The sequence below is a fragment of the Peromyscus eremicus genome, chromosome 10 (assembly GCF_949786415.1).
Source record: "Peromyscus eremicus chromosome 10, PerEre_H2_v1, whole genome shotgun sequence".
Taxonomy (NCBI): Eukaryota; Metazoa; Chordata; class Mammalia; order Rodentia; family Cricetidae; genus Peromyscus; species Peromyscus eremicus.
In genome coordinates this window covers 80,036,633-80,049,952 of record NC_081426.1, presented here as the reverse complement: position 1 = coordinate 80,049,952, position 13,320 = coordinate 80,036,633, and the positions used below count along the sequence as shown (strand labels likewise).

Genomic DNA, 13,320 nt, shown 5'->3' with positions numbered 1-13,320 from the left:
CCTTTCTGGCTGGGTGGTAGTGGCATACACCTTTAATCCTAGTACTTGGGAGGCAGAGGTAGGCAGATCTCTGAATTTGAGGACAGACTGGTCTACACAGCAAGTACCAGGACAGCCAGGGTTACACAGAGAAACCCTGTCTCTAAAAACCAAAACCAACCAAACAAACAAAAAAGTCCTTTCTGGAAAAGATAATTTAGTAATAAAGTAACTATCACATCTCTATCCCATCCCCAGATTATGTCCATCCTCATATGATTGAGACAAAGATGTGTGTACATGTGGGCTTTCTAGGGCCATCATCCTGTGACAACGCACCTCACTCCCAGAAACTTTGGTTGCTCTCCAGGTGCAGACGTCTCTGTCTCCATCTTCAGACTGTCGATGTGAGCAATGGAGATGACAGTAGCAGCCACATACCAGGGGAGAGCCATGAAGGAGCACACCACCATGAGGATGGCCACCCAAAATAGGTCCAGGTGATAGCCAGCTCCCTTCTGCAGAAAGAAGTCACAGCGTGGGGACACAGAGCACCCACAATTATCCTCTAGCTGTCCTTAGGCACTGGCATTATGATTAACAAAAGAAGCTTGTTCTGCTTGATAAAAATATCTCTTATAAGGAAGCCCTTGGAGGAGGGATTTCCCTTCCTCATAATATTCCTCCAGTGTTAAACACAAAGCCATCTCCTCCGGCACCTGTGCAGATAATATGCCATTATAATTCTGAATAATTAATTTAGATATATGTCCACTTTTCTTAGTATCTACTCATTATAAATTAACCCTTTCTGCGTCCAATTTGGTAACACCCGCCACTAAAAAAAAAAAAAAGAAGGTAGGGGCCTTATTTGGAGAGTTACTGGGACCATTCAATGAAGTAACCACACAACAAAGGACCTTGTAACCACTTACAAGGTGGAGCTGTGATGTAGTATGCGCTCATTGAGGGAGGCAGTGGTCAGAGTGGTAGGGGCTGTTAAAAGTATTATGACCAGTGCCTGAAAAGCAACAGACCGTCTTCTCTGTGTGACTGTGTCTTACTTATGATGCTACTAGGTGTATGTAAAGATCCCCTAAACAATCCTGCGATGACATGTAGAAAATCAGCTCTCACTTCTCATAGCCTATGAGTACAGTTGTTTAACCACTTACTAGCCACCATCATTAAAGCAAAGAATACTCCCTTAATCAAAACAGACTGATTTCAAACACCACCCTGTGGTCACAAAAACATTTACTGACTGGACCAGCAGACAATGGGACAACAGTTCTAGCTCCTTTACTCACTAAATAAATACTGTTCATCATGTCTCCCGTGTTTTTCTGTGGTTATATTTCTCTGTTCTATTTATGAAGAAACCAAAGGCTCATACCCCTGTGGAGCCCAAGGAAACCAGAGCTGCCCATTCTCACAGCATGAGGGGAGCAGTACCAAGAGCCAGACTATGGCTGATCCAAGAGAATAGAGAGGCTGCCCTCAGAGATGGGGACGTGATTTACACCACCAACCCAGGGAGTGTTATCATTCGGATCCTGTTACACTTTGTCAGAACACCACTCTCCTCTAAAAGAAGCGCCAAGCTTGCACCCATGGCTTGCACACAAGGCCCATATTCTCAGAGAATGCATGGCAGGCAGGAGAGCAGGCACAGAAGCCAAGGCATGTTCTCATCAGGCCAGGTTTGACTGCGAGCAGACCTCCACTCATGAGACAAATGTTCATATATATGTAGAGAATCAGCCTGCTTTAGGCTATGATTTGAAAGTGGAATAAGTCAGAAGAAGAGAAGGCAAAATATGGGGTGGGATGACATAAATTTATTCTATAATAACTAAAGAAGTAAGTATCATGATATAATTGAGGTCACAGTCATTCATTTTCTCAACAAATAATTGCCTGGCAACTTAGTACTAGGCATGATTCTAGCTGCTGCTTACACATCTGTGAGCAAACAAACAAAAAAAATCCTCCTCTCAAGGAGTTTCCCCTACTGTGCGAGGCAATAATGAACACCATCCATTTTAAAAGCTTCTTACTTGGTAGTAAGTCCTGAGAGGAACCGGAATAACTTGGGTTTGCATCGGGCATAAGATAGGATACCACTGGAGGGCTTTCTGTAGGGGAGTGAAATGATTGCTCTGTTCTAAGCACGGTGGCTACTGTGTGATGAACAAACTGAAGAGGGTCGAGGACAGCAGGACCAGTGAAGAGGCAGACGCCACAGTTCGTTTAAGAGACTATGGTGATGAAGACAGAGGTGGCTGGATTCCAACTGTCCATTGAGAATTGCCCTCTCCTACCAGTGTTTATGTCTACGATGCTGCCGCAGGGCCATTTGGGATCTGGCCTTTCGTAGGAGGACTAATGTCTACAGCCCTAACTTTCCTGACCCCTCCCCCCCTTGAATTCTACACCAACACCACATTCAGCCACATGAGAATCCTTCAATGTGTTTCCCTCATTAATGCCTTTTGTGTCACTCATGTTAACATCTACCTGGCATAGGTTCCACTCTTCTCCTTGGCTCAGTCTTACTTATTGAAGACTGAAACTGGCTTTCTTCTTTCCTCGTAGTTTAAAGACACTGAGTCCAGAGATGAAAAAAGCCCAATAAATTTATGTCGTCAAATGTTAACATTCAAGGCTTGCTAACGTTCAAGGCTTACTATGTCTAGGTCAATGTCCTACAATACACTAAAGTCTAGAGACACAATGTTGAAAAGATGGTAAAAGCTTTGCCCCAAGCTACTGCTATAAACTCTTTCGATGCCAACACTTGCCTTAGAGAAGCCATTGCTACAAACCAGCTCAGATATGCATGAAAACAAGCCTCTCCCAAAGGCATGCCTTAGCTAGAAGCATCTGAATGGCTCAGTTTGAGTGGAAATAAAACAATGTGCAAATACTGGCACCCTTTATCTAAAAACTGGCAGAAGGATAAGAAACAGAAATATTCAAAAATAGCCTAAAACTTATCCACTCCTTACCCCCTCCCCATTGCTACTGGCTTTTCTAGAATCTCTTGAGTATATACAGCAGCCTCATTTCACCCAGTTCTCCCATCCATCCTCACTGCTGCAAGCGTGAGTTTCAAATGCAATTCTTCAAACTTGCATCCTATCACTTAACTTATCATAAGTTAAAGTCCAGCTTCTTCCTTCCGGTCTCAGCTCAAATCCCCCCTTTCCTTCGCATGGACCAGCACCCTTCAGTCCTTCAGGCTGACATCACCACAGGCTGTTACTCCTGTTCCTTCACAACAGACTGTCTTCGCAGGCTAATCTTTAAACATCGTAATCAATATGTGACACTTCCTTGATCCAAATCTTTCAGTGGCTTCCAGTTTTGACTTATAATACAATAATAATGAAAACTGAACAGTATAAAACTATCTGTAAGGATATGCATGGGCATTTACTTTTTATAACTATGGGCCACTCCACACTCTGGCCAACTTCTAGCAGTGTCTGGAGATATTTTTTGAATACCAAATCTTGGGGTAAGAGGTACAACTGGCCACCCTGGACAGAGCCCAGACGTACTGACAAATGGCTGTCAGTACACGGAAGACCCACCTGCCAACAGGATTGTTCAAACCGGCACAAACGCTGAAGCTGACAAGCCTCGTGTTGCGTGATCTGAGCCTACTCTCTGGACCTCAACTTGAGTCACGTGCTCCATTGGTCTGCCCTCTGCCTCTTGATACAACAGGCTCCTTCTCACTCTGGGGCTTTTGTGTGGCAAACTATTATTGAATATACATTTATTGAAGACTTATTCTGTACTAGGCCCTGTCTTCAATTAAACAATGAGTAAGACAAACACCCATCCTTACAGAGGTGACTAGGTAAAGTAAGGCGCACAAACAAGCGACCCGATGCATGCAGGATACAAGGCACAAAGAAAAACAGGGTCAGCTCCAACCTTGACACTTCCTTCCGGGAAGAGCCCAGATATTAAAACGGTTTTACCTTCGGCATTCAGCACAAGTGTCTGGTATATAAGAAGCAATAGTGTCTGGTATATAAGAAGCAATCTAAAAATGTCCTTGACTTCATGACTATAAACCCAAGGATATTCTATCCTCTGAAACTTGCCAAGTATTTTAAGCACAAAACAGAAATGGTCTCTTTGAAGCCTCATATCCCTCGCTAATATAGAACAAAAATAGTTTTGGGACTAAGTCCACAAAAAAAAATCAAAATAGAAAAGAGAGCAAGAGACCAGAAGCCTAACGTTCAGATGTGGTACAAGGATGACCAAAAACGAAGAGCTGGGAGCCATACACAGGCATGGGACAAGGCTTCATCATTGGGTCTCGAAGAATGTCCCACCGGGCGGTATCAGGTGAGGAGCATGAGAGGACTCAGGTTTGCATGAAAATTAAAATGGACTCTAAATAGAAATTCACAGAAGTCTGGAAAAGATACTAAAAACACTGAGGATGAAGTACTTCAGTGTGCCTCATCCACGTGTGGCTTTAAAGCACGGAAGCAGCCACTTTGAGGAGTGGGGATGATGGGCTTGCACATTCTTGAGTTAGCATCTCCCTCACAGTGTCATAAACCTGAGGACCATGCTACCAAGATAATAAAGCATGTCAGTCATGTGTGTTTATTGAGGCTAACATGGAATTGTGTGTGGTGGGCCACATAAAAGCTGGTGAGAAGAATAAACCATGGGGCTTACTTGGAAAATATTTTGGCTGAGAAGGAGGGATGAAGTAAATGCACAAAGCACTGTACGAGCCACCATGTGACCACTGGCACAGTGTAATATAAATCACTAAGAAAAAACAAAAAAGCAAGAGCAATAAAAATTACATTAGGGGTGAAGGAAGGTGTCGCTGGGGGGTTTATATTTAGAAATGCTCAAAGGATGGAGCGGCTTTTAATGAACAGCGATGACTGAGGAGTGAGGAATAGATCTTCCCCACAGTACCAACGGAACTGTGAGAATCAAGAAACCAAAACCATTTAAACAGAGCACTGGCCAGCACTTGCAACAAAGTGTTTTAAATCTAGGTTGACATTGTTTTACAAGGTTCTTTGAATGTCAGGCTGGGAGAAAGATAGTCAAGTTTAGACCACCAAGGTGCTTTAGACGTAGGACCAACCTGTAAGAACGTCACTTTAAGAACAACAACAAAAAAAAAAATAATGTGTTTGAAGAAGCGAGGGAAGTTGGTTCTGATGCTTCAATGGCTAAACTATTACAAAAATCTAGCTTGAAATGAGAGTACTAGATCCAAGATTATGATAACAGGAACAGAAATGAAAAATATAGAACAAGGTAAAAGTTTGGGAGGTTTTTTTTTTAGTTAAAAATAAACCATGAAAATATCATATTTAAATGAAGTGTTTCACCACAAAGTACGTCATAGGAAAGTGATTGCCAGGATTTTATGATATTTATATCTAGATAATGGTCCTAAATGATTTCTGCCTCCTCTACATAACTCTTGAAGTCACTGTTTTGGGGAGGCATATCTCTGGCTCTGTAGTCTGAAGCTGGCTCTGCTCCAGCCTCTGACAATGACTCGGGAAATGACCTCGGAGAAGTACTGGACCTTGATGAACCTGGTTTACTTTTGAGACCTCTGCAGGTAGGATGAAGAGCGTGACTAGCCAAAATGGCCCCCAAAGAGCCAAGAGTCACGGGTGTTGCTATCTCAGTGTGGGGTTGTTCAGCGGAGCGGAAAGGTAGCTGTCATCTCAGCCGGAGCCACGTGTCCCAGAACCACAGCAAATGCCACCCCAAGCATGCTGCTCTCAACGCTGCAGTGCTTCCACCTCTCTTGCTGCCTCGGGTTTTCCTCTTGAATCAAGGTCATAGTATTTAGTGTCTCTTACAATTTTAGGCAGAATCTCCAATTTGTGTATTCCACAGCTCTCATTTCCTAGCAAAAATGAGAACAAAACCCTTCCCAGAGTGCAAAGTCTTTGATTCGCGATGACACGTCAACCGGCGGCATTGGATTTGTGAAAAATGACTGGCATTCACACCATTACCACCATTATGAAAAAGAATAGTTCCAAGTAAACAATTCTAAAAGGGACAGAAACTCATTATTTTGTATACCCACGTCTCATTTTAAGGGCAAACATTCTCAAGTTTCCTGCGAAGCATAGGGAAATAAAATGCTTATCTATTTTATCCATCCTAAATTCACTGAATTCTCAATTATCAATAAGAAAATGTGATGAGCATTAAAATAATAGAAACTCACCTCTAAATGTACACACCAAAATTTTGCCAGTGACAGATTAAAATTTTAAGTGGGTTTCCAATATTTTCAGATTAAAAATGCATTAGTCCAAGTCTATGTTTAGCCTTTCCATAAAATAACCAACACTCAGACCCCTCCTAATACTAAACAGAGTCAATAGGGAGCTGTGCATCTCTCAGTCTTCCCAATGAGGTTAATGTCAGATAAGGAAGAATCTCCAAGGACATTCTTAAGCATAAACCTGCAATCGAGTTTGTGACTGGAATTCACATTACCTATGTGGCTTAGAAAAGCCCAAGCTAAAAATAGAGTTTAAAGTGGTTGTGGCTTTCTTCTTATAACCTTTCCTTCCTTGTATATGTGTATCTGTATGCATATATTAAGTGATGAATGAACACAGAGAGGGAGAGAGAGAGATGGATGGATAGGCAGATAAATAATATATATATCATAAATAATCTACTTATAACATAAAATCTATACCTTCCCAACTTTCTGAATACAGTGACCATCTATAGAAAATGCTGAAGACAATAGAGCATAGTATATGACACTATGGGGGAAGCAATCACCAATACAGAATGTGGTATTTTTTTAAATTTTATTTTCTAAAAATGGCTGGGAAATATCCCCTATGTAATATGCTGATGTTTTTGTTTTTAACGTGGTTTGCCATTCTACATTTGAAGATGGATTCCTTCCACATCCTCTAGCATGAGTGACTATGACTTCTTTAGCTAATTGATTAGGGTCAAGTCAGGAAGCAAAGCTAACAGGTGCAGGTGTAGCCAGGAAATTTTTTGCCATCTTGCACTTCTTAACTCATGGAAATCAGCTGCCATGGAACAAGTGTAAATACCAGGCTGTGAGAAGTTCAAGCCCCATAGAAAAGCCCTGGAGGATAAGATGCTGTGTGGTGAGGTGGGGTAGCACGAAAGAGACATCTACATCACCATGACAGTGCATGAGCATGCTGCATGGGGAAAAATGGACACAGAAGGCAGACACCTCATGGAAAAACAACATGTTAAACACATAAGTCACATACACAAGTGAGGAAGTAACCATGGGCAATCAGCCCAGTTAAGATGTTAGGCGACACCATCCAATACTATTTTAACTTCAATACCAAGAGAGACTTCAAGCAAGAACTGCCCTGCAGAAGAACCAGTGAACCCACAGAATAAAAACTAATAATAATCCATTTCTGTTGTTGTTTTAAAAGCCACACTTAGGTGTTCGATAGCTTCTTAATGGCAAAATGATGCCATAGAAAGAGAAACAAACAACCTTATTGAGCTGAACAAATTTGAAACTAAAGAAAATCAAGAGGGGTGGAGGGAAAAATCAATAGACTTAAAAGTTTATAAATATTTTAAAATGGCAAGTGCAAATGGCATTTGGGTCCTGATTTAAACAAATAAACTCTGTTTAAAGTTTATTATATTGGGCTGATAAAATGCTTGTCATGAAAGAGTGAGGACCTGAGTTCAATTCCTATATTCAGTTGTAAAGTTTTTCATAAAATAATATATTGATAATTTTTAAATGTTCTCAATGGGAAGCAATCACATAAAGAAAGCTCTCTCCTTGCTTCTGCCCCCAATCTATAACAAATGAATTGTTTAGGCATAGAAGAAGTTAATGAACTTTGGTAATATCAGATTTTTAAAACAAGTTTTGAGGGTCTGGAGAGATGGCTCAGTGGTTAAGAGCCCCTCCCCCTCCTTATCCAGAGGACCTAAGTTCCCAGCACCCAGTCAGGTGGCCCACAACTGCCTGTAACTTCAGCTCCAGGGGATCCTAATGCTCTCTTTTGACCTCTGCAGACACCCACACACATGTGACATACACTCACATGGGCACACATCTATAAACATAAATCAAAACAAGATGACAAGGAAGAATTGTCCCCATTGCGCTTCTTAGTTATTTGCTCAGAGAATTGGCGGCTTAGAATATGAGACTCAGAGTAGGACTGTAAAGCATTCGATAAAAGCCTGAAAAATGGGCTGCAGTTCTGTCATGGGAGCAAGGCGTAGACACATCAGCAGCCAAACAACAGTCTTCAAATTGAAAATGTGTCATCTTATCTATTCATCTTATGAATAATACAATGCAATTATGTTAATGGGAGTTCCCCCGATGATAATCCAAAATCAGGGCCTTATTTTATATCAGTGACCACCTCAAGTTTTTATTCTGTAAAATTCTGCATTCTGACCTCCAGCATTCGTTGGGAACACGCATCAGTCATTCTCATGCTCCCATAATTTCCCTTCTATTGAAATACAAGCCCGTCTTCATTTCTACCCTTCCACATGACTGAATGTGCCAGGCAATCACTGAATCCCATACTGCTATTTCCCTTAGGATTTCAGAGGCTGTCCAGGAAGCTCTCCTCTTGACCACCCTCTGTGCCAAAAAGTCAACACAGGCGAGGCCTTCAACTACAGTCCTTACTGCCACCTACCCAGACCTTCTGGAATGAGTCACACTGTATGGAGTTCATCACTGCTTTCTTTCCCCCAAAACTTGTAAACGGAAGCATCTCCTCTTTAATGAAATCTCCAGTTATCTTCTATTCCCAGTTTCATGAGTTATGGGATTTACTTCTTCCTCACCCTCATCTGCAGCTCTAACTGGACAGTTTATCATCTCTCTTAGTCATCTACCTGGTATGTTTCTACACTCACATGCTTTACCCTCTCTGGGTTTTTTCCTTTGGCCATTCCATGTGATTCTAATACATTTTCATGCTTCTCTTATATGGTGACAGTGAAAAGATAATGAGTTAATATATAATATAAAGTGCTTAGAAAATGACCTGGTTCATAGTCAGTAACTATTAAGTTTTTAACTCTTTTTATTATTCCTCTCTCATCCCCTACATGGTATTTTTGAAATTATTTGTGACTTAAAGTAGTATTAGATGTGGAGAAAATTTACCCTCTATAATAACAATTTAGGCAGCTCTCTTGAAAGATATCCTATACCATTTTGTATGGTAAATGTATATACCACTAAAACATTTTCTTTGGGCTCATGACAATGCCACTAAACTAATGTTTGCAAAACCTAAAATATAAGAATAAAAAATTTCCTCCATACTTTATAGTTTGTAATATCCTGAGATGAATCTTTTAAGGAAAGGGGGTTATGAATGCTTACCAACAGCTTGTAACTGAATTTCTGAAAAAAATCTTTAATAATAAATCTTTGCTCATCCCCTAGCACTGAGAATTGATATGATTAAAGAGATAGAAATATCAATTACTCTGACCTGATCTGGTCATTATATACTGTCTACATGTTTCAAATTGTCACATTAAACATATAAACAGATGTAATCAATTTTTTTATGAGTGTACAGTAGTGGGAATGGAACCTAGGGCCTTAAAATGTAGATAAGCACTCTATCACCTAGCTACCCACTTCCTAGCCCCTAAAAATTCTTGGAAAGGAAAAAAATCTGAGTTTATTTAACAGAGAGCAGGTGTCTTAATTAAATCTTTGATTACCATGTCTTCATGAAGGTGGTTACTACACCCAAACCAGAAGTGGGAAGACTGACGCATATACCCTTTCCTCTACAGTGACAGAAACACAAGTTGAAACACCTTCCTCCTAGTTAAGTAAGTGCATCCTGAGATATTACACCAAGGACCTTCCTTGTCAACCCAAACTGATCTTTGTATGACTTTTCATTATAGTCTAACTCTCAATAAAGCTCTCTTGGTTTTGAATCAATAGATATTGTCAGGAACTAAGAAGTCAGTAGAAGTCAATGACCACCACTTTTAGGGGTGCTTACCTTGAGCTTATGTTCTTTCCTGTTCACAATCACAGCCGTGATTTGCTGGTCCATGAAAATCAGAATGGTGACTAACAAGGCCGGGATAGCGGCAGCAAGGCACACCCACCAGGGGTTTCCTCCAAACGGCGGGACAAACCAACCCCGGTTAGGACTTGTTGGCTAAAAGCAAAGAGAGAAACTTTTTCAGAATAATGTTAATATAGGCTATGTAGTTAAAGAAATATTTAATTTCTGGAGGGTCAACATATTAAGAAGTAGAAACAGTCACAGTCTGGAGGAAAAGATTATTTAACAGAAGTCTACCCAGAAAGTGTCATTTTTGAGACAGTCCCTAAAGGAAATGAAAACTATGGGCTATCAGAAAAGTAGGGGGCGACATTGAGAATACATGAAATGAGTTGAGATAAAGCATCAGGTGGAAAAAGAAAAGATAATATTTGAGGGACACAGAAGAAAACCCCAGATGTAATATTCCATGAAGAGGCAACCAAAAAAATTACAAAGCCATCACAAATTCTGTTCGAATTTTAACATTGAACAGAAGTTGTTTCTACTTCCGCCAAATAAATGGCTTCATAACACATAAAAAGCTATTATTTTACATGGTATAGCTGAACTAATTGAAACATTTGGATCTCTTATTTTACAAGTGAAAATTACACAGAAGTGATTAAATCCCCAGAACTTTTTCAGAAAACCAGAGAAAGTTGTCATTTTTCCTGCTTCCAGTAGCTGTATACACCTGCTACAGAAAGCGAATGTTCTGTTACTTCTTACTCCAAGAAAAGCATATGAATGTAAATAAAATACTATTTATGAATTTGTTGCTCCTTTTTTTCTTTTTTCTTTTTTCGACAGGGTCTTACTCTACAACCCAGGCTGGCCTGGAATTACCTATGTAACACAGGCTAGCCTTGAACTTATAGCAATCCTCCTGCCTCAGTCTCCTGAGTGTGAGACTTACAAGCATAAATACAAACCCTGGATGCATGTCCTCTCTCCTTTTACTCAAAATTCCAAAACAGAATCCATCTTCACACTACCTATACCACACATTGTGAGCTTGTAAGGCAAGATATTTCATCTTGCTTATAAAGCATTTCAACCCCCTAGGATGGAGTCTGGCTGCAAGAAAACATTTAGAAAATACTGATTTAAATGCATTACTTATGAAATTAACTAGAATTTATCTTTGCTAATGACTATGATATTATGCCAAATATATTCTTTACTGTCATGTATGTGTATATGCATGCACATCCCTTTCTCATTAACTGGTTGTTTAAAATGGCCATCAGCTTAATAATAATTGACATTATTATCTCAGTAGTGAAGAAGAGAGACTAAAGGACTGTTCTAGAAAATAAGTTAAATCTTGCAACAGAAAACTACATAGAAATATAACTATGAATGACTGACATTTAAGTTTTATACATTACACACACACACACACACACACACACACACACACACACACACACACACACAATTCTCCTGTACTCTTTGCAACAATTAAACTTCATATTATAAGTGTTCCTAGCCGGTATTTTGGCAGGAGGGAAAGACCCCTAAGTTAGAATGTGAAGGCTTGAATTCTACCTTCACAGCTTGCCCCCACTACTTAAAAAGTGATAGGCATTTCACTTAATGTTTATGAGCATTAGTGGTTTATAAAACAGCCATGGTGCTAATTATGTGTGCACTTCTCAGAACTGCTACATGAATCAGGCCGATCAGGTCTATAAGAGCGTCTGAAATATCCTAAAATATATAAGGAAGAGTTAGTTCATGCTATATGCTATTTTAAAAGTCAATAAAGCACAAACCCTGAATTGATCTTAACTGTGGCATTTAATTTTAGTGAAGAAACTAGACCAACTCTAAATGAGCATAGTGAGGGATGACTTTGAGGGGAAAAAGGCTAATTATGCACAACTAACTGAAGTAAATTCACAGTAAACTACATTAGGGGAAAAGAAAGAAAGTCAAAGGGTTTGAGGACCAAGCAAAAGAGAGATAACCACTCACCTTGAACTCGCTTGGCACAATTAGTTTTGGAGTGTCCACACCTACCAGGGCGTCTATTACACAGAATATGAGAATAGACAAGATAATGGCAAAATCACTGATCAGTTTTCTTGCCTGGAAAAATAAAAAAAGAAACAAAGGATTATTTAGTACCAGATATTTAGTGCCAGTGACTATGTTTGAAGTGAAAAAGAATTAGATATTTACTAACAATTTATCAATAAATTATCCTCTGGTCAGACATAGGAGAGATCACTCAAACAGGATATATCCTTTGTCCTATGTGCAGCATGAAAGACATTTGTATAAGAATAAAATCTAAGTACACATTACACAATGAAATAGAACTCAGTTTATTTGGAAAGTAGTGCTATAAGTAATAAATAAAACAAGAGTGTCTTAGTCACTCTTCTATTGCTGTGAAGAGACACCATGATCAAGGCAACTATTGTAAAAGAAAGCATTTAATCAGGGCCTTGCTTATGTTTTGGAGGTTAGTCCATTGTCGTCATAGGCACACAGGCAAGCATGGTGGTGGAGAAGTAGCTGAGAGTTCTACAACTGTAGGTCTAGATCTGTAGGCAGAAAGAAAAAGACTGGGCCCTGCATGGACTTTTGAAACCTCAAAGCCCACCCCCAGTGACATGCTTCCTCCAAAAAGGCCACACCTCCTAGTCCTTAGAATCCTTTCAAACAGTTCCATTTCCTGGTGACTAAGCATTCAAATATATGAGCCTATGGGATCCATTCTTATTCAAACCATCATTAAGTGGCTTGAGAATGGCCCAGATCTATCAGGAGAAGATTCCAAGTTCCAATCCACTGATCAAAATCAATACCAAGATCTACAGTGAAGTCCAGAGATAGTATATAGAAACTAAAGACTACACAAGCTTTGTCTAAGAAGCATCCCTTGTTGGGCTAGTACTGGAATGCTCCTTGATGTAAGGAATCTCTTCATTGCTAAAGTGCGATCAACATTATTTGGTCATCCTAAGTGCCTCGGATACATTAAACCCTGTGATTTCCCATGAAGAGGTGCAGAAGTCATTAAGAGAAGCACAGGACTTTTGGGTTGTATTTGGGTGCCTCTGTAGCTACTAGAGGCACTACTAGGAGCCAATTAGCTTAACTAGAACAGACAACTGAGTTTCCTACAGGAGATAACACTTAGAGGAGATACGTCACTGGATTGTTCATTAAGAACTACTCAGTTCTTAATATTTTCCTTGGTGATAAGAAC

At 39.9% G+C, this 13,320-nt stretch overlaps 1 protein-coding gene across 1 annotated transcript in view; it reads right to left on the bottom strand.

The window, feature by feature from the left end:
* Slc4a4 (solute carrier family 4 member 4) overlaps nucleotides 1-13,320 on the bottom strand; it is a 291,869-nt gene that overhangs the window by 22,498 nt on the left and 256,051 nt on the right. The window contains exons 16-18 of the mRNA XM_059274644.1: nucleotides 12,078-12,191; nucleotides 10,047-10,208; nucleotides 319-497 (exon numbers count right to left, since the gene is read on the bottom strand). Of these exons, the coding sequence (XP_059130627.1) occupies nucleotides 319-497; nucleotides 10,047-10,208; nucleotides 12,078-12,191 (455 nt within the window). The remainder of the gene's footprint in view (nucleotides 1-318; nucleotides 498-10,046; nucleotides 10,209-12,077; nucleotides 12,192-13,320) is intronic.